A 15,320-nucleotide genomic window follows, 5' to 3' on the forward strand; every position below is an offset into this window, starting at 1 on the left:
AAATAAATAAATAAGATCTTTAAAAAAATATATATACATTTGCAAACACAATTCTACATACAATTTCATGTCATTTATAGACCTCCTGAAGTTCGCCCATGACCCACCTAGGAAACCAAGAGCGGGTTGTGTGGGGCAGGGGGAAGGGATTTCTAAAGTTCATGGGTAAGCCATGAAATGCTTCACTCACTAGAATGGTTATAATAAAAAAGTCAGACATAGTAAAACAAGGGTTGGTGGGGGTGCCTGGGTGGCTTTAGCCCTGAGTTGATGGAGCCTACTTAAAAAACAAAAACAAAAAACCGGGGTTGGTAAGGCAGTGCAGAAACTGAAAATTTCATTCAATGGTGGTAGGAATGTAAAATGATGCAGCCACTTTGGAAAATAGTGTTCTAGTTCCTCAAAATGTTACAAGTTATCGTATGACCTAGGAACTCTGCTCCTAGCATATCCCCCCCAAAACGAAAACATACATTTCTATAATAGCATCATTCCGAATACTGCAAAGTGGAAACAAACCAATGTCTATCAACTGATGAGTGGATAAACAAAATGTGGTATATATCCATATAAAGCAATACTTGACAATAAAGATACTGTTACTACATGGATCAACCTTGAAAACATGCTAAATGAAAGAAATCAAACAAAAGACTGTATTACATAATTCCATTTATATAGAATGTCCATAATGAGCAACTGTATAGTGATAGAAAGCAGACTATAGTTGCCTAGAGCTAGGGGATGGAAGGAGAGAGAAGGGAGAAAATGAGAAGTGGCTGTTAACAGATAAAGGTTTATTTAGTGGTGATGATGGAAACGTTTGAAATTTGGAAGGTGATAATGGTCGCACAATTCTCTGGATATACTAAAAACAAACAAATTGTATACTTTACATGGGTTAATTTTATGGTATGTAACTTGTACCTCAAATAAAGATGTTAGGGGGAGAAAAAAAAAGGCCATGAAACAGATTGCTTTGGATAGAGCCCCTGAGTAGGGAATCAAAGGGAATGAGTAAAAAGGTATTAAGGCAGAGAATGCAAACTTAGAAGTCACCTATATACTAATGACAGGTGATACATGTTAAACTGACTCTTAACTGAGGGCCAGAAAAACTGAGAAATTAAAACAAAGCTGAGAGGGATTCCTACTACTGCTGAGAAAAGTCAGAAGGCAAAACCACTGAAAAATAGAAAAAAGAATAAAAAATATACTACTACTGTGGGGAGCCTGGGTGTCTCAGGTGGTTAGGCATCTGACTTGATTTCAGCTTAGGTCATGATCTCAGGGTCATGAGATCTGAGCCCCACAGTGGCTGTGCACTCATTTTAGAGCCTGCTTGTTCCTCTTCCTCCACATCTGCCCCTCCCTCTGCTTGCATACACTCCTGCTGGCTCTTAAATAAATAAAAAAATATATACGGCTGTCGCAAAGATCAAAGAAAGAAGTCCAGGAGACAGAACAGTGGTAACAGAAGACAGAATCATGATACTGAAATGACCTATTGTTAACAGGTAAAATATTCTATTTCTGCCAAGATATTATTAATTCGATTGATAATACTCGTATCAGATACTCATCTATGATTACGGCATTTTATTTATTTATTTATTTAAGAAGGGGAGAGGGGCAGAGAGAGAGAGACTCTTAAGTAGTCTCCACATCCAGCATGGAGCCCATCACAGGGCTACATCTCACAACGCTAAGATCATGACCTGAGCCGAAATCAAGAGTCAGATGCTTAACCAACAGAGGCACCCAGGTGCCCCTATAATTATGGCATTTTATTTATTTATTTTTAAAGATTTTATTTATTTGAGATACAGAGAGTGAGTGAGAGAGAGAGTGTACAACCCGGAGGAGGCATATAGGGAGAGGGAGAAGCAGGCTCCCTGCTCAGCAGGGAGCCCAACCTGGGACTCAATCCCAGGACCTGGGGATCATGATCTGAGCCGAAGGCAGATGTTCCACTCAGGCACCCTATAATTACAGCATTTTCATCCAAAATTGTTAACAATTTTATTCTACCTATCATGTACTGGGAAAACTGAAAAAAGAAAAGACTGATGAACTCTTGGTAACTAAGGTAAACACTCACTATTGAGTTTATTTGCTGCCACAAAATAAATACTACTGAACTAAGTTCAAACAGATTATGTACCAAGTGACCTGATAAGGGAGATACAAGTTACATACCTAAGTTTGAACACATAAAACGTGATCTCAACAGTTTTGAAATCTTAAATCCAATGAGCAATATAATGAAGTATGGTAAAATGTAAAAACAAAATCTTTTTCAAACCACCAAGAAATGTCAAACAAACACTGAATCACTTCTTAAAACCAGTAGAACACTGCTTTAAATTTCAGTTATGTTGAGATTACATAAAAATCACAGATTGCCATTAAGTGGTTGTATTAACTGTGTCAATACTTGGAAAATTAAAAAACATACAGAAAGAGTTGGGATTTAATACTACCACATTTCAAAGACAAATAGGACACCTAGAATACCTTCAGAAAACAAATCCACTGACTAAATATAGAAAAATAATCTAAATACACATGATTTGGAAATAACATTACATTTTATATCATCCAACTAACTGTTCCTCTCCATTAGGGATTATCATTTCTGAATATAATTTAGAGTAACTCTGCTAATAAGTTTGTAAAAAAGCTTCTTAAAATGGGGCAGAATATAAACAAACAAAACACATGGCTATCATTACGGAAAACAAACTAAAAAAAACAAATTCACGAAAATTGTGCCTCACTTTAGGCAGTGGAGAGGTCCGGGAGACACTACACGGTTGACACTGGCTCCAGCCATGGTGTTCAACTGAACTTCAGAGATATAAAGCGTCACAGAAGATGACTGCAGCCGTGTTTTTACAACTTCCAGTGGACATGTCAGAATAGCTCCTACTGTACCACCACATCTACGAAAAAATGAAAGGAACAAATCTACTTACTCCATAACTTAGTACACACATTTAGACTGTATAATGAGTGGGCAACTGGGGCTTCACCAAGCTATTAAAATGTTAAGATTTTTTATTTTAAAAGACTAAACCATTTTAATGTTTATTTGACTGCATACACCTTTAGTAGCTACAAAGAACTGAGCTTAATAATTTACTGGGAAGCCACAGCATAGTTTTAAATAGTATCCTAAGGGTTTATTTGGTGCTCCTTGCCAGGTATTATTTGTGGTTGTTGATACCTAGAGGAGTCCCTCAAACTCCTCTATCTTTCAAAACTCAAGCTATGGTCTTCAGAGCAATAAAAATTAACCACTGATGGATAATCATGTTTCCTATTTTAAATATTCAAATACTCCGAAGTGTTTTGCCTACAAAAAATGGTATTTTTGTCTCAAAATCAGTGGATTAGGCCCACAGGTAGAAATCTGTACAAAGCAGATAGGCTTAGCTAGAAGAATCCAATTTAAATACAAAAACTGATCATCAAAACAAAACAAAAGCTCTAAACAAATGACATCATTTAAACTTTTTCAAGGAATGTAAGAGATAGGATGAGTAATTATTCTTTTTAAATGCAAGAACGGGAAATAATTTTCTCTTAAAGCACTAATAACAACTCAGTGAAACCTCGTGAAACCTTGAGAACTGCTTTCTAACCAGAGGAAAATCAGGAGACCCCTCACCAAAGAGTCAAAGTGAAAAAAGCAGACTGTATCAGAAGTAACCTGAACCTCCAAATGGGCACGACAGGAAGAAAAAGAAAAGTAGCCCACCACAGAAATACATTAAACAATTCTATCTCTAGAATTAAAAAAAAAAAAAGTGTATGTGTGTATCACATAGTAAAAAAGGCAGCATGGCAACGCCCAATAAAATTTAGAACAAATTATTTATAAATATACAAAATTTAGGACTTATATATAAAATATGTAAGTATTTCACAGTGATACAACAGTACACGCCATCAAGAAAATAAAACTGAAACAAATTTTATGCAACAAAAGTGAAAAATACAACTTAAAAACAGAACATTCATATGCATATGGTTGCAAATAAACCCTGAAAGATTTTTTTTCAAAATCATTTATCAGGGAAATGCAAACAACCACAATGAGCTATAACGACACATCTATTATTGGTGAAAACTAAAAAGAATGAGAAAGCCAAGTGCTGATAAAGGCCAACTGGAAATCTCATACACTGCTGATGGGAATGCAAAGTTGTAGTCATTTTAGAAAATGGCTTTAAAAAACAAACTAACAAAAAAACCCAGAAAAGACAGCCTGTTGATTTCTTATGAAGTCCCGCTCTTAGGTGCTGACTCAGGAGAAATCCAGATATATGTCTTCACAAAGTCCTGTCCATGAATACTCATAGCAGCTGTATTCTTAAAAGCCCAAAACTGGTAACCTAAATGTCTACCAACATGAAGGATAAACAAGTTATGGTATATCAATACAATAGATTATTACATTCTGTAAAAAAGGTAACAATCTGGATGAATCTCAAAAGCATTATGCTGAGGAAGTGAGGGACAAAAGCCTTTTATTTTAGGACATTTTCATTTTTATGACTTTTTGGAAAAGGCAAAACTAGAACAGAAATGAGATCAGTGATTACCTAGAGGTAGTGGAGTGCATAGGAACTGCCTGCAAAGGGCATGGAGGAATTCTTGGGATAAAAGGAATGTTCTGTATCTTGATTGATTATAATAGTAGTTACAGGACCTTACACATTACCAAAACTTACTGAACTACACACTTAACAAATTTTATTTGGTGAACGTTATCATATGCCTTGATAAAACTGATGAAAAAACTGAGTATGTGAAAACTAGTTAAGTATATGCGCTACCTGGAATTGAATACATTGTGTTAAAATTTTAGTCATAATTAACTTAGTGTTTCCTAAAAACTCCATTTAGTTTTAAATAGGAAATTTTTAGAAATTAAAAAATTAAAAAAAAAATTAAAGCCCAAAAGGAAAGATCAAAACCGTAATTCTATTGTCAGAAATCAACACACTAATTAGATAAATAGTAGGCCTATAAGAGATCTGAAACAAAATTAACTAGATTAAGGGAGAGCCCATACTCAATAAATAAGGAACAGGTATAATTTTTGAACAGCTATGAAATAGGCTTAAAACCTCATTACAGTTGACTCCCAGACAACATGGGGGTTAGGGGAACCAACCTTCCCCACACCCCAATGTAGTTAAAAATCCACATTAACTTCTGACTCCCCCAAAATGTAACTTCTAATCGGCTACTACTGACTGAAGCCTTACCAAGAAAATGAACATGTAACATGTATTTTGCATATGTATTATATATTTTATTCTTACTATATAAAGCAGAAGAAAATGTTAAGAAAATCATGTGAGGAAACTATATTTGCAGTACTATATTTATTGAAAAAAAAAAATCTGCACAAAAGTGGCCCATATCAGTTCAAATCCATGTTGTTCGAGAGTCAACTTTATATAAAAGACCACAATCTACTTTGGGAAAACAGCCTTGTTGTAAAGATGATGTATGATATTACCCATGTAAAGTATTTCATGACATTGCACACATTAGTATTAGCTACTGAATTTAATCAGCATCTATTACAGATAGCAGTAACAGAATTCCATCATAACTTTTACAAACACTTTATGGCCAGACCACAGACAAGATACTATGATTCCTTAAGGAACAATTTAAAAGTAATGTTTAAAACTTAAACAATTCTCCCTCTTAAAAACAATTCAACAAGTAATGAGGATCTAAGTTACACAGAGCTGGGGAATGGTTTAAGTGGGTGTACACACAAGCACTTAGGCTGTCCTGAAGCAATTTTATGTTACGAAATTCAATAGGTATGTAAGCATAGGGGTGACACTCCAGTATCTCTCATGCCGTTTTTATCTTCAAGCCATTTAAAATTACCATGCATGCTGAAATCAGAAGAATTGATGCAGCGAACAAAACTACTGGAGTCAAACATTTAAAATCTATCCTCATGAAAACGGGGTTAACTATACATTATTTCCTCTCCACGTCAAAAAACGCATATTTTAAAGAAATATGCCACAAGGACAGAGGGAGCCAGGGAGAAATGAACAAGACCCAAGATTCCAAGCAATGAAGCATAAAGGGATTTTTAATGACTTACGAGCAAAGAGGCAAAAAGAACTGCAGAAGGAAATACGGAAGAAAAGCCCTGCAGAATCTCAAGAGGCCTGAAGATCAGTGCACAAAGTATTCAAGATGGAGGTGAGGCAAAGAACTGAAAACAGAAGGACTGGCTGATAGGCTACACAACAAAGGGGCGATATCCAGGTGGGATCTACCCCCAACTCCCCGCACACTGGGTGAAACTATATTCCCAGGCAGAAGCCTAATTCTCTAAAGAACCTGAGAATTCGGGGTGCCTGGGTAGCTCAGTGAGTTAAGCCTCTGCCTTCAGCTCAGCTAATGTTCTCAGGATCCTGGGATCAAGCCCAGCATCAGGTTCTCTGCGGGAGCCCGCTTCCCCCCCCTCTGTCTGCCTCTCTGCCTACTTGTGATCTCTCTTTCTTTCTGTCAAATAAATAAATAAATAAAACCTTTAAAAAAAAAAAAAAAAGAACGTGAGAATTCAAGAATCTCAGAGGTCAGGCTTCACAGGTACAATCAATAGATTCCAAAAAAATCAAAACAAAACCCAAAATGAATTCCTACACCAAGGTGAGCTACTACAATCTTTTAAAATATTGGGAACAAAGATCTCATCAACTTCCACACAAAGCATAAAAGGTTTTTTAACAAAGGAAATGTCAAAATAGCATCAGAATTCCCAGAAGATTATGGATTCTAGAATTCTATACCAAACCTACCTATCAAGCAGAAAAAATAAATACAGGCAGACAAATAAATATTTAAGAAATTTCTTACCTTATACCTTATCTTAGCTACTAAAGAACGTGTCCTACAAGTTAAGGGATTAATCTAAAAAAGAGGAGGGAATATTCCAAGTTATTATGTTGTACACCTAAAACTAATACGCATTATAGGTCAATTACATCTTGATAAAATGGGGATGGGGGGTGGGGATTGAATTTAGGAAAAGAATGAGTAACCTAGGAGAGCGAGAAAGGAATCCCAAGATGACAGTGAAAATGTCAGGCTCAGAAAATAAGCAGCCCAGAAAGGATTCACACAGTTCAGAGGGATGAAGATATTCAGGAAAAAAAAAAGACAAATGAATATATTTGATGATATGAAACTAAATATTCAAGTACTCACATAATTAAACAAACATTTTGAAATGTGTAGCAATTATTAATTCCAAGGGGAGGAAATGAAGATATTCAAGAAAGAAAAGGTCAACAACTGAGCCCTCCAATCAAAGATACACTACCACAGTAAGCTAAGCATTATCTATTGATTTAACTAAAAAATTGTTATGTAACTAACTATATACTGAGAGAACAGAAAGAAAGGAGAAATAGGGAATTGTATAACTAAATCCTCATCTTTTCTTTTTTTTTTTTAAAGATTATTTATTTATTTATTTGAGAGACAGAGAGAGAACACAAGCAGGCAGAGCAGCAGTCAGAGGGAGAGGGAGAAGCAAGCTTCTGCTGAGCAGGGAGCCCAAAGTGGGGCTCAATCCCAGGACTCTGGGATCATGATCTGAACAGAAGGCAGCCACTTAACCAACTGAGCCACCCAGGTGCCCCTTAAATCCTCATCTACCAGAAGAGAAAGTGTGAAGAAAATTCTACACAGCTGAGACAACAAGAAGTTCCCACTAGGAAGGAAATGTGGGAGGAGAGGAGTTGGGCAATGTTGTTTAATAAGAATCTTACAGCAGCATTTTAAAAAAATACTATACGCACACATTTATTTTTAAAATAAACAATCAAAAAAAACTTAGCAGTATCTTTTCTTTTTTTTTTTTTTTTAACAGCAGCAGTTTTTAACTGGAGAATGTGGTTGATGCTTCTGGGACCTACTTACTGGACCCCATGAAAAAATGGTATGCAAGTGTCTTTGACTCAGTTACTCCAAAATAAATCCAGAATCTTAACCACTGCTCATCAATTCCATCCTGGTCTAAGCCACTTATCTCTGCTGTAATTCTAATTAGAATTTATTATACGACTCATGCTCCTACCTCAGAATTTCTACTCTTGCCATTTCGTCTTCCATTCTTGCCTTGAACTGAAGAGCCAGTTACTAGCTCACCTCTTTATCTTTGCTCAGTTGTCACTTCTCACTTATGTCCTCTCTGATCACCATATATAAAATCTTTCACACTGACTCTTTAGCCACCTTTCTTGCACTACTCTTCTCTACAGCCCATACTGTCCACTTAAAATACTAAGTATTTTATTTACTTTATCTTCTGTATTTCCTGATGCTACAATGAAAGCATCAGGAAATCAGCAATTTATATCCACTTACCACAGACTGCCTTCAGCTCAGGTCATGATCTTGGAGTCCCAAGACTGAGTCCCACATGGGGATCCCTGCTCAGCAGGAACTCTGCTTCTCCTTCTGACCCTCCCCCATCTCCTGTTCTCTCTCTCAAATAAATAAATAAATAAATTTTAAACTTTTTTTTAAAAAGGAGGTAGTAAACAGTGTATTTGGCCCAACTTCCTTATTCTGCAGATGAGGAAACAAAAATCCTGCAAGGGAAAATTAGTTGCTCCAAGTTGACAGTCAACTAAAGAACAAACCAAATCTGATTTTTAAGTCCAGCTCTTTCCCTTTCAAATCTCTGAATTCAATTCCACAAGAACTATTTTACATGAAGACACAGTATATCAACATTCACAAACATTTCACAGAATACTTACTATTTTTAGAAGGTTGGTCACAAACCAACCAAACTGATTTTATAATCCACTAATAGGTTCCTATACAATTTGAAGCATGCTGTTCTATGCTAAATTAGATGCAATTTAGCCAGGAAGGATATAAAGGGAAAAATGTGTTCTTCTGGGCTTTTTTTTTGGGCGGGGGGGCAGGTGTTAGTGAGGATGGTAGGGATGAGAGGAAGAATGGGACAGACAGGGAGAGAGAAAATCCCTGGTAACAGGCTCCAGGTCCAGCGCTGAGCACACACTTTATCTCATGACCCTGAGATCCTAACCTGAGTGTCATATCAGGAGTTGGACACTTGAACAACTGAGCCACCCAGGCACCCCTCTTCTGTACAGTTATTATTACAAATCTTAAATAGCTTGTGAGTAGAGATAACTTCTACCTACTAGTCAATTTAGTGCAACATTAAAGCAGCTTACTACTTAACAGGTGGAGGCTAGGGACAATGCATTCTCAGCTTCAAAACTAAAGGGATGGGAGGAGTACAACTAAAATATACTGAATATATACTGTGTGCCTCATTTATTAATCTACAAGATTTTGGACAGCACAATTATTTTATTAAGCAAGTCATAAAACAAAAGACTAGAAATTATTTCTTAAACATTCTATATAAAAACCATAATATTTAAAATTATTTTAGTTTTATTCTATTCTCCCACAAAGAAAGTTTCTAAACAATGAATACGGATTTAAATTGTTTTACTATTTATAATAAGAAAACTTTACATGAACACTGATTTGCACAGCCAATATAATGCTTTAAAATATTAGCAAGATAGGGCGCCTGGGTGGCTCAGGTCCTGATTCCAGGGTCCTGGGATCCAGTGGACCAGGCTTCCGGCTCAGCAGGGAGACTGCTTCTCCTTCTCCCTGCCTGCTTGTGCTCGAGTTCTCTCTTAAAATACAAAATCTTAAAACAACAACAACCAAAAAAACCAAAAACTAGCAAGATAGAAATGTAGAATGTAGTGCGGCTAGGAAGCATCCAGGATCAAGAAGGCCACGTGGAAGACCCTGTCATTTACAACAACACAAAAGAACATAGAAGACATTATGCTAAGTGAAATAAGTCAGACACAGAAAGGAAAAAATGGCATGATCTCACTATTACATAAAATCTAAAGTCAAATAAGACAGGACAATACAGGGTAGTCAGCAGGGGCAAGAAGGTGTGGGAAATGTTAGAATATTAGTCAGTACAAATCTGCAGTTATGTAGGATGAGTAAGTCTAAAGTTCTAATGTATAGCACAATGATTAAAATTACTACTACTATACTGAACACTGGAAATCTGCAAAGAATAGATTTCAGGTGCCATCACAAAAAATGGTAACTACACCAGATGTTATGTCATAATCTTTTCACTATGCATACGTATTATCAAATCATCATGCTGTATACCTTAAATATATACAATTAAGAAAGGCCATGTGAAGAAGCTCCTATGATTACCTTAGTATGAGGTACTGAAGGCTAACAAGGGTGACAAGGGCATATAGAGGCTTTCTAACATCCAATTATCATCAAGTCTCTCTGGTCCGACATTCTAAACTTCCTCTCACATTTCCCCTCACCATCCCCATTCCAAGTGCCTTAAGCAGGCCATCACTTCCTTTTTGCCTTGTAATGCTCCTGAGTCCCTCTGTCCATGATGTGGCCAATGAGTTAAGACCAGTTGCTTGTAAGTTATCACTAATGTAATTTGCTGCTAATAATAAAGTACTAAGTTGCAGCTTTATTGTAAGAAAAAAAAAAGTTCCAATGCAAGGTTGCTTGCTCATTTTCTTTAAGTGCTTTGATTGGCAAAGAATTCCAAGGAAAGAATAGTCAAGTTTGTTATTCTATAACATCAAAAACCTAGAAAGGACAGTTTCTAAGGTTTATTCCTTCTATCTGAGACAATCTCTTCCTAGAAAAAAAGCAAACTGTCTCTTAGTGGATAGCTGACCCAAGTCTACACAATATGTAGTTCTATTAAAGAGTTTAATATACAAATAGTTATTAAAAATACAGCTTAAATTAAATCTTACTTACATCCTTTTGACAAGTTGTTAGGAGTTGCCTCCATAACACAACTGACCTAACCAATGACCTTACAAACTCTGAATTAACCCTGGCAAAAAATATAATGGAACCAAAGGGTGTCTTAAAGAAAGAATAAGTTAGGAATGTGACTATGTCACCCACATCCAAGGTCCAAGCTCTAATCTGTTGCAAATGTTTCCGATTTAATAATACAGACCATTGGAAATTTTCAAGAGTCTGAAAAACACATACTTGAATACAATTACAACCATCAGGGAAACAATCCAAAGGCCCCATACTTGGGCAATTTTTGCCTAAGATTAAATGCCACTGCAAAACATTATTTAGATTTTTAAAACATATTGAGTTTTCAGAACTTAATCTAAATGATACCTGTATGTGAAGCAGCCCAGTCACAACAGCTATTAAAAAAGATCTCTCCCCTCTTCCGTAACTACTTATTATTGCTAAAGTGAAAATAACTTTCCTAACTCCTAATTAACATAAGTCTAACAGGATAAAAATGAAATCTAGCTTTCTATGAAGAATGTACCAGAAGTGATCGCCTAAATAAGCAACTTTCATATATAAAAGAATTCAACATCTTCAATTAAGAACAATGTAACTGACACAACCCAACATCATTTCCAAAAGGTTACCATATAGACCTCCAGGATATTCTACAATATTGGCGTTATGTAATATAGAGCTGGAAGGATCTGTAGAGATTATTTACCTCTCATTTTATATGAATAGAAAGCTGTTTGACCTTGGGTAAATCAATACACCTCAGTAATTTTCCATATTTTTAAGGGGCTGAACCAGATGATCTTTACCATCCTAGTCCTAATATTTCTCTAAAAATGATAAACCAGGGGGTAAAAAAAAGGTAAACCGGGTTTTATTGCAAAAAATTATGCAACCACATGTAACTATAAAACCAAGAGATACAAAGGAATTTACAAGGCTGATCACCTATGTTGTGTCAGGCTTTATTCCAGTACTTCATTTAATACTCTCAATAACCTGCAAATGCTAGGTTCTTTGGGGGAGGGGAGGCTTCTAAATCTATTGGTGTTTAGATGCTGCAAAAACTCCATTTCTGCTCTTAAAGAAAAAGCTAACCAGGGGGTCCTTTACATGCATTAGTAACAAAAAAGTGACAGAATATCTTAATCCAAACAGGGAACTTAGTGCAATCAAGCTAACACGCCCTACTTTTAAAAAAACTTGATGTATGAATTTTGAATGCAGAGTAATAGAAATGTTAGGACCTGGGAAGGGCCTTAGAGATCATGTAGCACACCCTCCTCAATTTACAAATGAAGCCAATTAAAATAAAAGTTTTTGTCCATTTTTCACTCATATTAAAATAGCAGCCATAAGTAGATGTGCAGTCTCCTTTGAGATACATTACCTCAATTACATGAGGAAGCCTGATAATTTGCCTAACACATATTTACAAGAACATCTACATGGCTAATTTTTTTTTAAAGATTTAATTTGCCAATATTATTGGTTAATGTATCAGAAATATGGATCACTGGCAAAAGTGTCAGAAATATGGAAAGTAAACTCCGTCTAAACTTTGTCTCACGGATTAAAAGGAAAGTATTTTTTATCCCAGATCAGCGGCTGGCCCATGACTAGTGTACAGTAAAAGTTTGCTGACTGAATGTGCCAACCCAAGGAAAGGTATTACCATCACTGGCAATAAAATCTTACAGTGGCCGACTGAAAAACAAACTACGCTTTAAGAGGATGCGACTTTACATGGTCATATAGACATAAAAGAGCCTCAGCATAATTCACCGCAGCCATTTTTTGATGACTATGGTCCTACAGATAAGCAACTCTTAGACTTAAAAATGCTAGGATTCCCCAAATAATCTGGAAGGAACAAACCTAAAAAAGAGACTCAACTGGCTCAACAAAGTATCTGTAGCCTTTAGGTTGGCAGTCAGGGAGGCTTTAGGCTTAGTCGTAATCTCATACACACAGTAACTATCGCCAAAGCATTTGACCTCTCCCTACCCCCGACTTTCTCCTTTAAGCAGACGAAGAACAGAGGGTGCACAAGAGGGCTGGTTTTCGAGAAAGAATCTGACTCCGAAGGCAATGCCGCTTTGCACGCATCTTGCAACCTGGAGAAGCTCGGGAAGAAAATTTTCCAAGAGCAAGGATCCTTCACTGCTCCCGCGGTGAGCAGTGAAGTCTTCCCGCGGGTGCGGGGCGCCCTCCCCCCAACCCCAACCCAGGGCCCACCCGCGCAGCAAGGGCGGGGAAAACCCTGAGGTCCGAGGTGGGGCGTGAGCGACGTGAGGAGGCCTCGCAGCCCGCGAGGCAAGGCAGGAGGGAGGAGGCGGTCCCGGCGCCCATTTTGTCCTCGGCCTCCGCACCTCCGCCCCGTCCCTCAGGCCTAGAAACCTCCGCGAGGCCTGCACCACGCTCCTTCCCACAGCCCCGCATCCCGGACACGCGCTAGGCCGCGACCCGCGGCCCCAGTCCGCTCGGTCCTCCCCAGCCCCGCCCGCGGCTCCTCCAGGTTGCAGCTTCCGCCCCAGCCCTGCCGCGACTCCGCGGCCCCCAAGGCTGATGTCCCGCCCCAGCTTCGTCCCTCATCATCGTCCCTCATCCCCTGCCCCGCCGGGCCTCAGCCTCCTCAGCACGCCCGGCTCAAGCCTCCTCCCCGCTCCCCGCCGAGCTTCGCCCTCTCCGTCCAGCGAGCTGGAGCCCCCTCCCTCGTTCCTCTGGCCTGCGCGTCAGACCTCGGCCTCAGCCCAGCACCCTCGGCCCCAGCCTGCACGCCTTGTCTGGACCGTACCCCCCGGCAAACAGATGCACAAGCGTGTCCCTCTGGGTCATTCTCTCTTCCGCATGTCCTCCGAGCGCTGAGGCGGGACACAGATCCGGCCACCCGCGACGGCCGGCAGCTTCGGTCCCGGTCTGGAGCCGCACGGCGCCCCGGGGACTGCGAGGGGCAGGCTAGCGGAGACGCGGCTGCAGGAAGCAACGGCGCAGCCCTCCCCGCGGCGCTGCAGCCGCGCCGCCTCCTGCTCCAGCTGGGCGCCAGCGACCTGGGCGGGTGAGCGGCGCGGCGGCGGCGGCGGCGGGGCGAGGCTGCGTGCGGGGGCTCTGATATTCCGGTGACCTCCGACATAAACAGAAGCGTCCATTGGCCTGCGCTCCGTGACGTCAGGCGGCTGGCACGCCGCTTTCACGTGATCGCCGAGGACTTTTTTTTTTTTTTTTTTTTTTTTTTAAATGAAAGGGACCGTGAGGCAGGGCGGAGCGCGTGTCCTGGGGGTAGTAGGTCACTGCTCTACTGCATCTAATCCGCGGCGGGGAGGCTGCACCGGTGCCACCTGGGCCCGGCCCGGCAAGCTGACGGGAGCCCCACGCCCCAGCCCAGACCACGTGAGGGTCTGGACTCCAAGTTCGCCAGCTTGCCCGGTCTCTGACCTTTTTTTTTTTTTTTTTTTTAAAAGATTATATTTTCTTGGGGCGCCTGAGTGGCTCAGTGGGTTAAACCTCTGTCTTCTGCTCAGGTCATGATCTCAGGGTCCTGGGATCGAGCCCCACACTGGGCTCTCTACTCAGCAGGGAGCCTGGTTCCCCCTCTCTCTCTGCCTGCCTCTCTGCCTACTTGTGATCTCTCTCTCTGTGTGTGTCGAATAAATAAATAAATAAAATCTTTTTAAAAAATTATTTTTTCTTAAATGGCAGTTCTGGGTTTACAACAAAATTGATTGGGAAGTACAGAAATTTTTGCATTCATCCCCCGTTTGAGTCACTTTTTGAATATTGGATTTATGGCATTTCTGCTTCCTAGTATCTACTCTAGGTAGTGCCTGGGAAAGACTTTTACAAGGGTAAAATATTTACAAACAGTGCTTGTAATAGAAAATTGTGGTCAGTAGGGAAGGGAGAAACAAATCATTGACGGTTCCTACTGTGCAATGTGCAGTAGTTGGAGTAATTCCTACTCCAGTGTGACAAGGAGTAAGACAGATCCGTATGGAAAAAAGAAACTCTAAGGTATAGTGACAGGCAAATAGAATTTAAAAACTAACGTTTGTTTTAGAAAGAATGAAGAGAATTAAGATTTACTAGTTCTTCTAACCAGCGAACGTGTTATATATACTACATAAGTCAAAGACTCAGGGAAAGCAAATGTTTTATTCAGAACACAGTGACTAAAATATTCTTAATTTTGTTTTTGTAATTATTTTTCAGTTGCATGAAAGTACAGAAAATAATATAACACATAATCTGTACTCATTACATAATCTGTACTCACCCTGAACAAATGTTAATATTTTCCACCTACTTGTTGGGTAACTTCCATTCCACCTGGAAGGCCCTCACCACCCTTTCCCACCCATGAGGGATTATCCAAGGCCTCCCTTACTTTCCTTCCAGGGCCATGCTCTTCATGGAGT

The 15,320-nt window shown here is 39.2% G+C and overlaps 1 protein-coding gene across 2 annotated transcripts in view; it reads right to left on the reverse strand.

Annotated features, from left to right (window-relative positions):
- The window catches only part of SLC25A36 (solute carrier family 25 member 36), a 35,946-nt gene extending 21,877 nt beyond the window's left edge, over positions 1-14,069 (reverse strand). Inside the window, exons 1-2 of one of the 2 annotated variants that reach the window (XM_032347362.1) lie at positions 13,703-14,069; positions 2,781-2,945 (exon numbers count right to left, since the gene is read on the reverse strand). In XM_032347362.1, coding sequence (XP_032203253.1) covers positions 2,781-2,945; positions 13,703-13,743 — 206 coding nt within the window. In that variant the 5' untranslated portion in view covers positions 13,744-14,069. The remainder of the gene's footprint in view (positions 1-2,780; positions 2,946-13,702) is intronic. The other variant, XM_032347354.1, reaches the window with a different exon arrangement.
- Between the last annotated feature and the right edge of the window lie 1,251 nt (positions 14,070-15,320).

The sequence above is a fragment of the Mustela erminea genome, chromosome 1 (genome assembly GCF_009829155.1).
Source record: "Mustela erminea isolate mMusErm1 chromosome 1, mMusErm1.Pri, whole genome shotgun sequence".
Taxonomy (NCBI): Eukaryota; Metazoa; Chordata; class Mammalia; order Carnivora; family Mustelidae; genus Mustela; species Mustela erminea.